Source organism: Aspergillus puulaauensis, chromosome 2 (assembly GCF_016861865.1).
Source record: "Aspergillus puulaauensis MK2 DNA, chromosome 2, nearly complete sequence".
Taxonomy (NCBI): Eukaryota; Fungi; Ascomycota; class Eurotiomycetes; order Eurotiales; family Aspergillaceae; genus Aspergillus; species Aspergillus puulaauensis.
In genome coordinates, this window is record NC_054858.1 from 3,328,503 (window position 1) to 3,344,578 (window position 16,076).

The window sequence follows — 16,076 nt, forward strand, 5'->3', positions numbered from 1 at the left end:
TGGTGCCGATTCTCATCCCGAGAACCGGACCTTTTTTTTCTTGTCTTTTCTAGTATTTTCCTCCCACCAGCTTTGAAAGCCTTTTGAGGATCTTACCATTGAAAAAGCTAAAAGGCCTCTCTGTTCCTAGGTTCAGACCGTCTTGACAGAGTTAACTGCGGAAACGCTTTCCAGGCATACTATACGACAAACACATAACGATTTCGCTTAAAGATCTTCTCTATATAAGATACCAACGGAAAATGTCTTCCATCCCACGATCTCTATCTCACCTATTGCGCAAACAGACACCAGCAACAGCAGCGCGGGTCTCCAGAACCGCAACTGCCCCAATCCGCACTGCGCAAACCCAAGCCACCCCTTCAGCGCTCAAGAGCACACCACTGCCATTCCAACACCAACACCAGCATGCCCACCAACAGCCCCCATCCACATCCACACCCAATTCCAAAATCCACGACACCAACGACGACACAATCGCCAACCACCCAATCCTGCACACCCTGCGCCAGGACCGCAGCCTCAAAGAATCCCGCCCCCACCTCTCAATGCCACCTACCCTGCGCCCATCGCACTTCGTCGCAGGCACGATAGCCGGCGAGGGAAAGCTCACCAGCGCACCTTATATGTTCCTGTCTCGACACTCGAGGCGTGACCAAGAGGCCGATGGGGAGCCGCCCCGGAGCCACGGTGTGACGGTCTTCCACACAGGCACGCATATGTGCGGACATCCGGGGTACGTGCACGGCGGGTTCCTATCCGTGATGTTTGACGAGGTATTTGCGCACACTGTTGCGCAGTCGTTTCGGAGTGGGACAGGGATGACGGCGAATCTGAACGTGGATTTCCGGAAGCCAGCGCTGCCGGGGCGTGTGTATGTGCTGCGAGCTGAGACGGTCAAGGTGGAGGGAAGGAAAGCGTGGGCTGAAGGGACGATGATGATGATGCCGTCAGGTTCGGGGGGTGAGGAGGAGGCTGTGCTTGTTGCGGAGGCTAGGGCGTTGTTTATTGAGCCGAAGTTTGCTGAGGTAAGTTCATATTGATTTTCCTACGATTCTCCTTTCCGTTGTTGACGATACTGATTCTGGATGTTAGTCGATGGTGCCGGTATATCGGAACTAGAACTTACCCTTTGATACCCTGATAGAATTTTCATATTCCGCGAATAGATCATAGAATATAGAATATAGACCATAGACCCTACTTAATAAGATAGATACGACTTACCAATACATGTTGAATCACTATCATTTCTATCTAAGATACTATTAGAGATCCCCGATTTTAGGCTCCTTCCCAAGCCGAAGACACAGCAGGCCGTCGAAAAAGAATGAATAGACTAGGCACCCGAATGCAAGAAACTCGCCAAAGTAAACAAATTCACCCATGCTCTCGTGAATACTTCCCTCGGCTCCGAGGATAAAAGAAGTTTAAATATAACATTCATCGCTGTTCATTCCGTGGTATCCCATGTTCCGTCACGTCAGTTATTTTGACTCCAAATTGCTTATGTTTTCTCCTCTTGTTTTTCCTTGATCAGGAGAGATGGAACGCGCCCTGTCCTTCCTTGATAGCAACGGATAGTCGGTCTCGGAGGGCATCTAGAGTGCTATAGTCGGGGAGCTTCAGGTAGTTTACACATGTCATGACACTGGGCAGGTAATCGTCAGGCATGTATCCGGGTTCGCTTGGGCGGCAGACAACGGTAAATATTGGCGTAAGGCTCTTAAAGCCTATAGTACATATAATTAGTGAAGATTCTTCTCAACTTGTAGGGAAGCAAACGCTTACCTCCAATAGGCAGTTTGGGGCTGCCCGTAACGAACTGAAGGAAGTCTCGACGTTGTTGTGTGGTCAATTCACTCATCGTCTGCAGTAGATTTCGGACGCTGCGACTATCCATGTTGAATCCGTGATCGGCTTTAATGGAGTCCATCAATGCTAGAGAAATGGAGTTAGCAAACGCTGTTTAGCTTTACCTAAATCGGTGACTTACTCTCAATTGACCAGTCCTCCTCAGCTCTTCCGAACAACATGACGAGTTCGCTCGGCGTGAATGTTTGCAGGGCAGAGTGAGGGAAGACTTGCGAAAACCCGGTTCTGAAAGCTTCTACCTGGGCCTGAACCCCGCTACCCAGGGTCATATCCACAACTCTATCGAGATAAATGTCAACGTTTGACATTGTTACCGGAATGTTAGAGCCGTCTTTGATAAGCTCAATAGTGGGATATCCCGGGAGCGTGAAATCCAGACTCAAGTCTTCGACCTGGACTCCATCTACCTCCACCTCCTCCAGAGCCTGCACTTTCTTGTCTTTCGAAACGTTCTTCGATTCGATTTCCTTCTTGGCATTTGCAAAGCGTTTCAACAATAACAGAGATTTAGCGAGGTCATTATCGACGGCCTTGACCGTGCCAAGTGAAGGGGCCACTGTGGAGGAGGTGTCGGCAATCCGAAAGAATGCGGGATTGAACGAGATATCAATGATTCTGGAATCCAACATTGACCGAGCAACAAACTTGCCAAGCGTTTTGAACAGTTGGAGTTGCTTTTTCCCGAATTCTGACGAGATTTGTTGCTTGCTTAGTGGAGCAGGGAACAAACCACGGCTGCCAAAGGCGTACTCTCCAGCGTCGCCACAATCATTCTCACGCCACATCTTTAGCTTCTTTTTGGAGAACTCCTTGGAAACTGTTGAGTAAAACTCGAGGGTTGGCCCTAGCCCAGTACCAACTTCTTCGAAGTATTCAACCTCAAGTACGCTAGGGGATGACCCGTAGAGTTCCATGACTTTCATGGCCGACTCCAGAATGCGGCTTCTTGAGATGCGTACTTTTTGTCGCTGGAGGCGGCCTAGCATTGGCCGATCATCACGTCGATGATCGTGACGGCCGTCGTCTCCGGTTTGGGAATTATTCCACCGCATCATTGCCCGTGAATATCCAAACGCTGTGGACTGAAGGAACAAGTGGCGCGTTTCAAACGGGAATAAGAAGGCGAAGGAGCGCGCAAGATCTTCACTCCAGTCAGGAAGGCAACTGCTCGCAACAATCAATGGTTCTTCTAACTGCCGATTAAGCTTGGCTGTAAGTTTAGTGTTAATGAACTGAGCCAAGGATTCGGGCTTGACGGCAATGAGATCTTTGGTTTCCGCAAGTATGTCATCGAGCGTTGTATTCATCCCATGCAAAACACGGAGAAGACTCAAGATTGAGGCAGTGGTCGGGTCTTCACTTAGAGAGGACGGCATCCCGGTGTTGTTGTTCTGCGAACTGGAGCCGGAGGCACTAGACGCAATGGTAGAAGACTCTGCCGGTGGCGGGCCTGGTACTCGTCTAAAAGTGACCGTGTGGATCGCAGACCACACATTCCTTCCGTTGGGGTCCAGGTGTCGACGGTTATGATGAACAGCGCGATAGATGGTAGTATCGCTGGAGACTGGCTGGCCATCGATACAAAACTGGATATGCCAGTCAGACGAGGGAGAAGCCATGGCGGCAGCATACGAGAACGGGCGGCCAGACATGGCCAGAGAGCCATTACTCGCTGAGCTCAAGGAAGAGCGAGGCCCGGATGATGATTTGGACACCGGTGTCGACTGGGATGGCGTGGATACGCGGGTGCCGTCTTCTTTGCGCGCAGTAACCTTTCCTGACGACGCTATCTCCATGTTCACAGCTGAAGGGTCATGCACGTTCTCATCAGACATGTCATCGTCAAGATCGTTTACAATGGCGTTTAGTTCCTCGTCATCTCCATCGTCATCGTCGTCGTTTTCATCTTCGCTCAGCTGACGTTCATCAGCACATTCTAGTGGCTCATCGTCGTGATCATTGCCGGTATCCACGTGCTGATCAGACCGCCTAGTTCTCGAGCGTGTCTCCGGACTGCTGGATGAGTTCTCTTTTTCAGTGGTCCTCGGACCTGTATTGACGGATCTATTGCTCCCAGAGGGTCGCGGAAAGTCACTACCGTTGGAGCCGTTGTTTTCTGCTAGCTGATCTCGAAGGCGAGCTGCATTTGCGATTTGGGACAAGATCGTGTCCCGGCTGCGAGATGCCTTTGGTCGGTCCGACAAACTGATTCGAGGATGGAGAAAGTCGTCAAGAGCTTTAAAAGTCGCAATTGCATGGATGGAAACCATGATATTCCTATAGGAACGTGGAATATCAGAATCCTCGTCAGCAACCAACTTGAGTCGAAGCTGTTTGCCAAGCATGTATGCCGCATTGCTTCGTGTGTTCTCCAGTGAATTATGCCCAACGGTCATAACTTCGAAATGCTCTGTCCGACTAAGAAGATCTTGAAGTTTATTTATCAAGACACCGAAGGGCGTCGTCGCCGTACTTTGACTCTGCGCTCTTTCTGAAATAGTACATCCCATGAACGCCTGGAGGAAGGCGCTGCGGGCATCACGCATGGATGTACCTATATCTCGAAGAAAAAAAAATCAATTAGCGACAACCTTGGGTTTTCGGGTAATAAGAATGCTCACCTTTAGAGTCGTCGAAAATATTGAGTAGAGCACTGATAATCCCGGAGTTAAGAAGCTCGGAGCTAGTGATACTTTCCAATGCATCTCCTTCAAAATAAGTTGCCAGTTTGCGGAAGAGCGCAAGCCCTTCAAGATTTTGACCTCCATGACCCGCATAGCAAGTCTCTATTTCTGTAGCAAGCTCCTGAAGCTCGTTCAAAGTCTCTAAGGCCTTCTCTCGCATCCCTCCACCTTGGCTAGTTTCATAGAGCTCCATGAATGCGCGCGCATCCCGGACGACCAAGTCATTCATTGCATTTTCCATCCTCGATGAGAATCCTGGGCCAGAGGAAGAAGAGCTCTCAGAATCCGACATATCCTCATTATCTTCATCCTCGTCATCTTCGTTATCCTCAGAATCATCGGCGCGATCATCATGGCTATCGCCATCACCGTCTTCCTGGCTGTCGCCATCGTCCGCGTTTGGTTCGGCACCGCCGGCGGGGCGTACATTGGACTCCATCCCGTGATGTGAATCCTCCGAAGTATCCATAACGGAAGCAGCAGGCGAATCCCGAGATGGCTTTCCTTGCTTTTCAGTGGATAAAGGCTCCTTGGCAAGCCTCACGATCTCCGAAATTACACCTTCACGATGGAACTGATGTTGATAGACGTGCTCCAACCTTTGAAAGAGGAGTTCTGCGCAGCGAAGTGCCGATGAAACTAGAGAAGGATGGTCTTTCTGCGACAGTATAGCTGCAAGGAAGGAAGGGTAGTGCACAGAGCGAAGAGCTTCCTCGATTAGTGCGGGGTCGAGGTTCTGCAACATCTTGAGTTGTGCGATGAGAACTTTTTGCCGAACCTCTAGGTTGACTGTGCTTGAATATGCATCGGTAAGTGTCGGTAACAGGATTAAGGCAAACCGTCTCAGCTCCTCTTTGCAGCTCATTAATAGAGATCGTCGTTTCTCGGGGGATCCCTTTGGTGGAGATGACTTGAAACCAGACATCGCAGCAATTTCGGGGTAGGGCATCAAGGCATCGCTTTGGGAGTCCGAACGGTTGGAAATGCCGGGCAAGAGCTCGCAGATCACATTAAGAGTCTCAGAAACCTGCTCCTTGGGTCGATGAATTAAAGCTTGCATTACAAGGACGCTGTCCATCTTGACGGCTTGATCTTCCAGGTTCTCTGGTGGCGAGACACCAGTCAATATCTGGTAGAGGGTGTCGACCACATCCGTCTTAAGCAACTCCACTGACAAGCGTGGGCTTGCCTTAGATGTAAGCGCCAAAACTCGTAGGAACTGAGTATGAATATGCGGTCCAATAAGGTTTGTGGTGCCTGGCAGAAGCAAACGCAGAACAGCCTTCAGCATGTCAGGGCTGATTAACTCCTCAAGCTTCTCTGGCTTGTGCTTGAAGCTTTCCACTATCCGGGAAACACAGAGACAGCCCTGCTCAACTACCTTGGGGTCGTTACTGGAAAGAACGTTCAAGAGAATGGGCATGACATCTCGGACGACCGGAAACGAATCATGAGGCAAATTCCGGCAACAGTTGGCAGCCGTTGTTACTGCAGTACGTTGGGTACTCGTGGGGAAGAAATCAAGATAGGTCAAGCATGCCGTCAGGCCTCCTTCTCGCACAATCGATGCTGGAAAGTCCACTGAAACTTTTGCTAGCGTCTATGTTTGGGTTAGCACATATGTGAAAAACAACTAAAAGAATAACCATAACAATGGACATGGTATATATGATGCCAGGAGTTGCAGGAACAAAAGAAATGGGTGAACTTACACTGAGTGCCTGCTCAGCTAGGTCGATGAATTGGATGTCCAGTAACTTCTGACACAGAATCGGCACCGCGCCCCCATAAACCACATTGGCCACCGATCCTCGCAAAGCCTCCATTAAGTAGGCCAAGCAACGGCAAGCAACCAGCATAATTTCTGGATGTTCCTCCCCGAATTCATTGGGTTGCATGAGAGTCACTAGCTCTTTCACGTAAGGGTCGGGAGAAAACTGGCCAGATAGATTGTCCTCGTTCGATATGAGTAATAACTCCGAGAGTTCCTGAAGAGCGATCAATTGTACAGATGGGTCTTCCTTCATTCTGAGATTTTGGAGAATATCCCGCAGGCGAGTAGACATGCCTGTCATCATGCCAGTAAGCGCACGAAGCGTGTTTTGAAGTCCAAGAGAGCCCCGTGATCCAAACATGCCGTTATGAAAGATATCTCCTTCATCTTCCTCATCATCCTCATCATCTAGACCTGAAGGATTTGTACCATCATTACTATCGCTTGGTGGAGAAGGCTCGTGCTCTTCGCTCCTCTCTCGCCTTTCTGAATCATCATCCGCTTCTTTCATGACGACATCGGGCCGATTTCTCGAGGAGCGCTTCTTTTGTCGATTGGGAGGAGGTGACTGGGTAGCTAAAGGACGTTCTGCGTTGTCCAGAGTTTTAGTTCCCAAGAATTCCTAAAGTGGAAGAATGTGATATTTCGTGATGTCTTACCTTGGGACACTTTCCCATGTCGGCTGGACTTCCTCCTCTGTTGCGGGGGCGAGGCTGGCTTTTTCGAAGATTCCTCTGCGGGATGTGATGATGGACTGCGAGGGAAGGTTAAATCAGTACACATTCGTTGCTGGTGCAGAAAGGGTTCAACGTACCCTGGGTGGGACATAGCTGGGCGGTTTCGTGTACCACGACGAGAGGCTGCAGCGAGATTGGTTGCTCGAGGTGAAGTTACACGCCGTTGTCGTTTAGATTTTCGATGGGGGGATTGAGGTTTTGGCCGCTCCGAGGAGTCCGGTGATCGATCGCGGCGTGCGGGGGCTTTACGCTTTCGAGACGGGGCCGAGCCAGCGGCGGGGAGTGAGGAAGAGGGACCGGATTCGACGGACGGAGGAGAATCTGCAGCTAGTCTCGCGGCCGAGCGAGTAATTCTGGAGGACATGAGAACCCAAACTTGGAAAGCACAATAGATGAATACGAGGGATTCAGTGGTGATGGGGCAGAAGTTATGGCCGCGGGGAGATGATAACGTTGGGGGTAGGTGACGGGGATCAGCTTCAAAGAGTAAGGGAGTGCTCAAAGAATGTCGATATCGGCGATAGTCAAGGGCTCGGTGACTAACTCCCAAATACCAAAGCACATGGAAGCTCAATGACTAGTTGCTGAGCCTTTGCCAGCGGAATATCGAGTCTAGAGCACCAGTATAGGGCAGAAAATAATGAGGTAGAGTATTCCGAGGGACTTGGACGCCAACGTGGGGTAGGAATATGAGAGGGAATCTGATATGTACCTAGCGGCAGTTGCGGAGGCACCAGCAGACGAAGGCAGTGCGCGAGAGTCCTCAAGAGGGTCCTGGCGGTGAATGTCGGGCCTTTGCCTGGCCATATGTTAATTGCTACCGAGAGCAGGGCAGGAAGGGCTCGCTCGTCATCCAGTGCCGATCAACCCGCCATCCGTTACTCTATCGAGGGCAACTCGGGAGAGCTGGTCGAAAGCGAGGCCGCTTCGGTCGTTCGCTTGGGGGCACAGGAGGGGCGGGCGGCTGATTGGGGTCGAGCGAATCGGAAGGAAACGAAGTACTCGTAGAAACAAACTGTAATAATAAGGATAATCAAAGGAGAGTCAAGCAGATGAATGCAGATGACAAAGTGACGAGAAGTAGCTGGTAAGAAGCAGCTGTTGCGTAGAGAAGAGATGGAGGAGAGATGGAAGCGATGGTCCGTCGGTTGGCCTCGTTGACGTGGTTGGCTGCTCGGGGCGGTGGTGACGGTGACGGCGACTGCCCGGCGACTGGGGATTGTCCGTGACTGACCACCACTGGCGTCCGGAGCGCAACACGCCTCCAAGGTGCAACCGCCACGCCCACTACGAATATCAGCCAAGGTTCTTTAACTCATACACTTGGTTTCCTTCACGCCCCAAATTCATTTTGATTCCTAACTTAGCCGTCTTTGCTACGAAGCAACGCCTGACCCCGAGTTCTTCTGGCGACCGGCCTCAACTGTTTCAATATATCTTGGGTGCGATGGCGACTGCATGATTTGTCTAGTCACTATCGGTCATGGATTCTTCTTTTGGCGGCCCGACTTCACTGCCATCGGGGTCCCCATACGCTTGATAACTCCACAATAGCTTGCGTGGAGGCCTAGACGCTCTGACATGAACTGGCGAAGGCGTACACAAACCGTGAATTTCTAGTATGTGCTCAAAATTATTCGCTGGAGCCAGGGATACCTCAGATACACCGGGGTGTCAGCTGGCCAGCGCGCACTGCCGTCTCAGACCATCGGTAAACTAAGGCCCAGCTCAGAAGTTACTGCCCATGACTGGAAAAGCTATTTATCCTGGGTCCTAATAGAAGTTCGCGAACCCAAGCACATTGGTCTATTAACTTATAACACACACCAAATAGTGATCTTTGGAGCAAACTTGGGATTATTGAGCGGTTCGATGCTATAACTCCCTACGGAAACACTAGTTCGATGTCTGGATATCATCAGTTGTTCCCCGAATGTTGCCTTGGGCAACCCCAAACCAACCATTCGTAGTCATCTACCAGCGGGCTTAAGCCCTACATTCGTAGTGCTTTCTTTCGATAATTGAAACCTGGATATGAGTTGTTCAGTATCTAGCTAGTGTCGATAGACTCCTAGCGGTCAAGGATGCTGCTATAAGAATGCGCGAATCTGTCAATAGCTGCAGAGCACTCAGGGTAAATGTATACTTCGACCAAACTTCTCGAACATGGTCGAGTGGGGTAGTTTTGAATCGGCAACGAACCTAGGCAGCCTTACATTGGGGAATAATGAATTTGGAGTACATTCCGACATCTCCGCGATGCACCATATTGGATCAAGTGCCCCCACTGCTCGCGCTCCTCTGGCCGCGGTATCAGGATAAGATCCAAGAAACAGAGATACGGGGTAATTAGAATTGCATGGCGGGTATTACTGAACCTTTGGGACGGTAAGTAAAGAAGAAAGGCAATCGACGGCCTCAGGCAGAAATGAGGTGATCAGAAGTGTCGTTCTCTCCGAGGGCCAGAATTGGGAACAGGCCCGCTGTGGTCCGGCGAAAATTTCCCCTCTTTCTGCCTCCCCCACACGGCGGCTGACTAACGGCTGCCTGCCCGCATCCGACCTTTATCGTTCTTGATTTCCGAACTCTTTCAAACAGTCATCTTGGTTTGCTCTATTTTGATGCCGTGACCCAATTTAAATAGTGACTTGCTTCGTTTCCTTACTCTCACCACAGACTTCCAACCTTTCTACCTTACCATCATGGCCGATGTCACCCAACCACAGGGCAACCATGCCCGCCCGCCGCCTCCCGACCCCTCAACGCCAGCGGAGGAGTACGTTTTCCCAGAATATCGCTTGAAACGTGTCATGGACGACGCAGAGAAGACGCCATTACTGCTTGTGGCTTGCGGTTCATTCTCCCCTATAACGTTCTTACATTTGCGCATGTTCGAGATGGCGGCCGATTACGTCAAGCTGAGCACCGACTTCGAAATTGTTGGAGGATACCTTTCGCCAGTATCAGACGCCTATCGTAAGGCAGGTCTTGCAAGTGCTGAGCACAGGTAAGTTCTATTTTTCATTTATTCCTCCTATCTTTTTGGTTTGTTAGCCCATTACTGATTACTCACTATTCGGTAGGGTCTCAATGTGCCAGAGAGCCGTGGATGCATCAGATTGGCTGATGGTGGACACATGGGAGCCGATGCACAAGGAATACCAGCCAACTGCTATTGTATTGGACCACTTCGACTACGAGATCAACACTGTACGAAACGGAATCGACACCGGAAATGGCTCTCGGAAGCCGGTACAAGTTGTTTTGCTCGCTGGGGCTGATTTGGTGCATACCATGTCAACCCCTGGAGTATGGAGTGAAAAGGATCTTGATCATATTCTTGGACAGTATGGGGTATGTTTGGCAACAGCACTCAGGCCGAAATAGGATATGCGCTAATCCCTTGGTTAGACCTTCATCGTTGAACGGAGCGGAACAGATATCGACGAGGCGCTCGCAGCATTGCAGCCATGGAAAAAGAATATCCACGTCATTCAGCAGCTCATCCAAAATGACGTTAGTAGCACGAAAATCCGCCTGTTCCTCAGGCGTGATATGAGCGTGCGCTATCTGATTCCCGATCCCGTCATCGGTTACATTTATGAAAACAGTTTATATATGGATGACGGCACAACACAACCAGGTGCCGACAAGGGCAAGGCAAAAGAAGAATCAACGGTAGCGAATTAACATTTTCCACGCCATTCTGTTTAATTGTCCACTCACTCGACGGTTTATCTGACGATTCATCTCGCGGATATTACGGAAAACGACTTCCCGGGGACATGCAGTTCTTGTGTTTTAATATGAACACTCGCTGACTATATTTCCCTTTGCGCGTTGAGTGCAAGCTTATGTTCATTGGTTTAACTGTCTCATACAGTTTCTGTTTGACTGACCAATTATGATAACGACATAACCCGGCTATGGTACCGGTCTCCTTCGCTAATCTGCTTGCCCGTGGCCGACAATTTTCCCCTGAGAACAAAGCCCAATTTGCGCACCCTCGGAAATGCTAAACCGGTGCGAAGTTCTGAACAGTGCGCTAAGACTGCAAAGTTTTTGCTTTTCGAGAAATAGATTTAGGCTCAACCAACCTTATTTTGTTTCAGTTGCGGAACTTTCACCGCTAACCTGCATTCCCCGATGATGAGCCATATATCATAACGATTGCTGGTAATTGTTGCTGGCGGTTATTTGCTTATATTGCGTTTCGCTGAAGTTATACCCTTTTCAATGTTTATGTACCGATATTTAGAGCCCGGTAAAGCTAGACCTCACAACTGGACCAATCCGGCGAATGTATATACAGAGGGCCGGAATTTTGAATACAAGCTTGCCAACCAAGCACTATTGTTATTGTTAACCTTGATCAATTCAACAGGACATGGTTCGTTGCATGACTACACGACTTTCAACTGGAATCTTAATTAAAACTTCAACCTAGAAGAACCACTGGCCTAGTCATTTTCTGTACCGCGGCCGTACTAACCTTGGATCAAGAACACCCTTCGACAAGCGCAGCAGGTCAAATGTCATCACCATAGAAGTTAGCAAATAACGGAAGAGAAGAGCCTCTTGAGGTTAGGTTTGATTCGTCCAGATTAGGCAACGAAAATGATTAAAAAAAGGAGCAAAACAACCCCGGCTCTTCTATTATAACGCATATTATATTGCTGAAGCAGTTGATCATCTGATGTCATTACTGCCGCACTTATTACACATCATTTTGGCTTCAGTATACAGCGGAGCTCGGGTTCCACCTGGTCCATGGAAGCTTGACGGAAGCATCCGCCAGATGATTTTCTCGGAGTAGCTATTCTAAAATCTGCCGGTCAATATATAGATAGACCTTAAATAGAACTTACCGCAATCTGATGAAACAAGTGCAGAGAATGCTGTTAGGTAAATGCCCATATAATGATTTCAGTAGTGGAACGATGCGGCTGTCGGAATAGGTATACTTATTAGGCATCGTTGTCAATATACACATTCTGTGTTAGTTAACCCAGTTTTGTGTGGGCTGCCTTTTGCAAACCTGGATCGGTATGCTGAAAATAGATGTATCTAAACGGTCCTGGCTTTTTTTCCCGGAGTTTTGACCCTATACAGTATTACGTGGTGGAGTTCACCAAGAAGAGCCTGTATATGATTTTGACTCACAGTCTACCTGGACTATTTTGATTGTTTCCGCGCTGTCGATGGGATATAACTCTTAGAAAGTTAGAGAATCAGAATGCTGCGGTAGCTATAACCGACCTCAGGATTCATCGTCAGGTATAGCATCTGGATATACCTTTGTTTTTCGTGAGAATGACCCACATCCCAAGATGCTTTTTTAGTAAAATGAGCTCCGGACAGGTATGAAATGGAAAATTTCACCAGGGGACGGTGTCACAGAAGTCCGACGAAAGGACACCGGGGGGCGTAATTGACCTGCCCATAATGAAAATGAATAAGAGGATGTATATACTGGATATCAGCCGCCCCATACTTTTGTCATCTAGAGAAAGAAGTCTAGACAACACCATAAATGACTTCAAGGGTGACTGTGTATGCAGATGAAGTTGTAAAACGAAACTGAAGAAGAAAGTATAAACAGGAATCATAACAAAGGTCATATACATCGTGACGCAAAAAGATATATGGGGCTTATTAAGTAGGTTGCATTCGCCCATCTTCCAAAGAGGTAAGTAGTAGGTAATGTAAAGCAGGCAGCTGGTAGGAACGGCACGACAGAATCAAACAAGAAGCGGAAGAGGCCCATGAATAATGAAACTGAAAGGACACGATTCAGTCATTATCATCCCATAGATCTTGAACCTCCAACATGCCGAGGATGTCATTATGGTCCTGCCCACGCACGACAACAATTACCGGTCTGCCAGCGTCTGGGGATATAAGACGGCGTGCTTCCTCAACAGTACATTCGTCCGAGATCAGGTGCCAATGGTCGCGGGGTATCAAATCAGTAGAATCCAAATCGCTCAATGAGGTATCCATGTCGACATAGCCCCGGGAGAGAGATCGGAGTTGCCGAGGAGGGATAACCACGGATGGGGAGACAAAGACCCACGATTTCGCATTCGGGTGTTGGATTGCTGTGAGTAGGACGTCTAGAAGTTTTATTTTCTGCGTTGCAGAGGAGACAGTGGGTATTTGATTGAGGGTGGCGGTGATAAGGCTGGAGATGGAGGGGCTCTGCGGGGACTCTTGGTGTTCAGTAAAGCTGGGTATCTGCGGACGGACCGGGAGGAAGTCGGACGGTGTCGAGGTGAATGAGGTGAATGAGACACTGGACATGCTAATTGGGGTTGATGCAGTGGAAGCGGCTCCGATTGCACCGCCAGGATGGAAGCTCTTGAATACCTCCGCAGGGCCTCTTCCGGGGGAGGTATGTAGCCTGTTAGCGGTGGCTATAGCCAGGGCATCACCAAGCGAGAGGGCTACTGTTGTGGAGGACGTTGGAGCGGACACCCCCACTGACGTCTCTTCGTCTTCATGGATGGGGGCTGGTAGAAGAATACCCATGTCGGAGGGCTGGAATGACAAAAGTGGGCATGTTGATGGGTGCAAGTGAGATGTGAGCGCAATGATCGTGACTGTCGGAGGTATATGAGGAAGTAGAAGGAGCAGTTCTGGTGTTCGGCCGGAGAAGGAGATTAAGAGAAGGGTATCATTCTAGTCAGTCCGGTTAGCCTGGGTCAAATATCTATAGACTGGATGGTGAAGGCCTTACCGGTCGAACCATCCCCAGGTCACCGTGCAATGCCTCTGTTGGATGTAGAAACGTGCTGTAAATCCCCAAGCTGTTCATGGTAGCTTCCAGCTTCTGGGCAATTTTCCCACTCTTGCCCACCCCGCAGCACACCAGCTTGCCTCCATTGCGGGCGGTACATGCAATTTGATCTACTGCGCGGCCAAGATGGTCCTGTGCCAGCTGGTCCGTTTCATACAAGCGCTCGAGATGCGCGAGAGCTGCACGCTCGGTAGAAATCACATGGATGGCCGTGCTAACCGAAGTAGCACCCCTGGTAGGCGTCAAGACGCCGTCGGCAGGCTCAGGAGGGGTCATCGGGAGACATGCGAAGCCGTCCTGCATGGACGCGCTGGAGGAGGGCATGGCGGCAGAGAGCGGAATTCGATATTGCTGCTTCAGGTGCCCCATTGTCAAGATGGCATTCTCCAAGACGGAGTGAGGAAGGAACCGTCAGCTCCCACGGGAGAAGGCCTAAGAAAAGTCCTTAGATCTCGCGTCGGGGCGACGACAGGAGTGGAGGAGGGGCAGAGCAGCTCCCGAGGACTATTCTAGGGAAGTGGAGAGATCAATCGGCGCGTTCGGCTGCCATGGGAGGATTTCGGAGATAAAGAAATTTCCGCGGCGCAACTACTGATTGATAATCGCAACAGGAAACACCAAAATAACTTTCAATACCACTGCAAAGCATTTTTTCTGCCCAGTCTGCGCGAATGGTTGATGCAGGTCAATGCAGGTGCAGTCGGCTCAATGGAGGCAAATCACCTCATCGGAGGCGATTCTGATGCTAAGTCGATCGTTCTCGTCTCCCCACTTGGCGATAAATGATACGGAGTACAATCCGTGCGGCCCGGCGAGAACCCGGTGGGCAGGTATCGACAATAACAACCAGATAATAATATACACTATCTACCCAAATACTAGTATACATGACCTCCCCGCATACGACCCCAGCCTGGAGGGTCTATTAAGCCCGGGGGAGTGGTTTAATTCCCTTGTGGATAGCGGCAATCCCCCCTGTGAGGTTCTCGAAGCCTCGACCGGGGATCATGAATCCAGCCTTCTGAATCATTCCCCGGAACTCTTCCTGGCTGGGGAACTGCTCAATACTCTCGACCAGATATTGGTAGCTCTCCCGATCTCCCGCCACCAGCTGTCCGATCAAGGGGATGGCGCTAAAACTCCACTGCTTGTAAACCGTATTAAACAAGGCGTTGTCCACCTTGCTGAATTCCATGCACGCGAATACACCGCCCGGCTTCAACACACGGTGTGCTTCCACAAGTGCCGCCTGCTTGTCGGTGAAGTTCCGGATGCCAAAAACCACGGTATACAAATCGATAGAGTTATCCGGTATTGAGGGCATGTGCTCCGCATTGCCCTGCATAAACGAGAGCCGATTCGAGTTGTAGTACGGTGTTTCAATACTGCGCTTCTTTCCCTCCGCAAGCATTTCGGCGTTGATATCAGCGATTGTTACTCGGGTTTCGCTATCGTGGTTGATGTTCGTTGCGTGATCTAGCATGCGGAACGCAATATCGCCGGTGCCGCCTGCAATATCGAGGATGTTCCAGCCTCGCCCGGTGGAATCACTGTCGCGCGAAGGAAGGGCAGAGCCGGGGTTTAATGAGCGAACGAAGTGATCTTTCCATAGACGATGAACGCCCATTGACATGAGGTCGTTCATGGTATCGTATGATGAAGCAACAGAGCTAAACACAGCGCCAACTGGAGGAAGCACAAGCTCTAGTCAGCCGCGATTATACAGAAACAGAGTCCTAGAACCTAGCAATTGCAAACGTACCCATTGTCTCCTTCTTATCCTCCGGCACATTTGAGAAGCCGAAGTGCGTCATTCGATCCTTCTCGGACTTGAACTCGGACTGGGTCCGTCGGGAGCAGGAGAAACAGCGGTATGAGGTTTCGCTCACGGCAAATCGTCGCCCAGTGGTGAGATTTAAACTCCTCCATAATGATCGGGAGGCCATTGTGCTATATTTTGGGGGCAGCGAGTGGGAGGGATGGAGGAAAGCCTGTGACGGAGCGGAAATCGAGACCGCAAGAATGTTCGCAGCTGCGGCGACGCGGTGGAAATTGTTCATTGCCTCAGGCATTCACAATACCTACATCAGGCAATCATACGCCCGGACATAGTTCGCCAACACCATCACCTATCATGAATTGTCCTATTCTACGTTCAAATGCTAGAAAGGGCTATTGAAGTTCTAGCTCAACTAGATTATGGCTTG

The 16,076-nt window shown here is 49.9% G+C and overlaps 6 protein-coding genes across 6 annotated transcripts; 2 read left to right on the forward strand and 4 right to left on the reverse strand.

Annotated features, from left to right (window-relative positions):
• Window positions 1-242: 242 nt before the first annotated feature.
• On the forward strand, window positions 243-1,122 carry APUU_21365S (PaaI family thioesterase; the record flags this gene model as incomplete). Its single annotated transcript, XM_041700109.1, has 2 exons — window positions 243-1,028; window positions 1,096-1,122. The coding sequence occupies 2 exons, from the start codon at window positions 243-245 to the stop codon at window positions 1,120-1,122; spliced, it is 813 nt and encodes a 270-aa protein (XP_041553127.1).
• Window positions 1,123-1,536: 414 nt separating this feature from the next.
• On the reverse strand, window positions 1,537-7,877 carry UFD4 (HECT-type E3 ubiquitin transferase UFD4; the record flags this gene model as incomplete). The annotated part of the gene is made up of 8 exons (XM_041700110.1): window positions 1,537-1,733; window positions 1,792-1,941; window positions 1,997-4,429; window positions 4,497-6,159; window positions 6,272-6,921; window positions 6,993-7,087; window positions 7,148-7,423; window positions 7,783-7,877. The coding sequence occupies 8 exons, from the start codon at window positions 7,875-7,877 to the stop codon at window positions 1,537-1,539; spliced, it is 5,559 nt and encodes a 1,852-aa protein (XP_041553128.1).
• Window positions 7,878-9,772: 1,895 nt separating this feature from the next.
• On the forward strand, window positions 9,773-10,760 carry APUU_21367S (nicotinamide/nicotinic acid mononucleotide adenylyltransferase; the record flags this gene model as incomplete). Its single annotated transcript, XM_041700111.1, has 3 exons — window positions 9,773-10,077; window positions 10,154-10,424; window positions 10,482-10,760. The coding sequence occupies 3 exons, from the start codon at window positions 9,773-9,775 to the stop codon at window positions 10,758-10,760; spliced, it is 855 nt and encodes a 284-aa protein (XP_041553129.1).
• Window positions 10,761-12,448: 1,688 nt separating this feature from the next.
• Window positions 12,449-12,748, reverse strand: APUU_21368A (uncharacterized protein; the record flags this gene model as incomplete). The annotated part of the gene is made up of 1 exon (XM_041700112.1): window positions 12,449-12,748. One exon carries the CDS (start codon window positions 12,746-12,748, stop codon window positions 12,449-12,451), a length of 300 nt encoding a protein of 99 aa, XP_041553130.1.
• A 115-nt stretch (window positions 12,749-12,863) lies between these two features.
• On the reverse strand, window positions 12,864-14,238 carry APUU_21369A (uncharacterized protein; the record flags this gene model as incomplete). Its single annotated transcript, XM_041700113.1, has 2 exons — window positions 12,864-13,751; window positions 13,810-14,238. The coding sequence occupies 2 exons, from the start codon at window positions 14,236-14,238 to the stop codon at window positions 12,864-12,866; spliced, it is 1,317 nt and encodes a 438-aa protein (XP_041553131.1).
• A 556-nt stretch (window positions 14,239-14,794) lies between these two features.
• COQ5 (class I SAM-dependent methyltransferase) lies at window positions 14,795-15,929 on the reverse strand (the record flags this gene model as incomplete). The annotated part of the gene is made up of 2 exons (XM_041700114.1): window positions 14,795-15,555; window positions 15,632-15,929. The coding sequence occupies 2 exons, from the start codon at window positions 15,927-15,929 to the stop codon at window positions 14,795-14,797; spliced, it is 1,059 nt and encodes a 352-aa protein (XP_041553132.1).
• Between the last annotated feature and the right edge of the window lie 147 nt (window positions 15,930-16,076).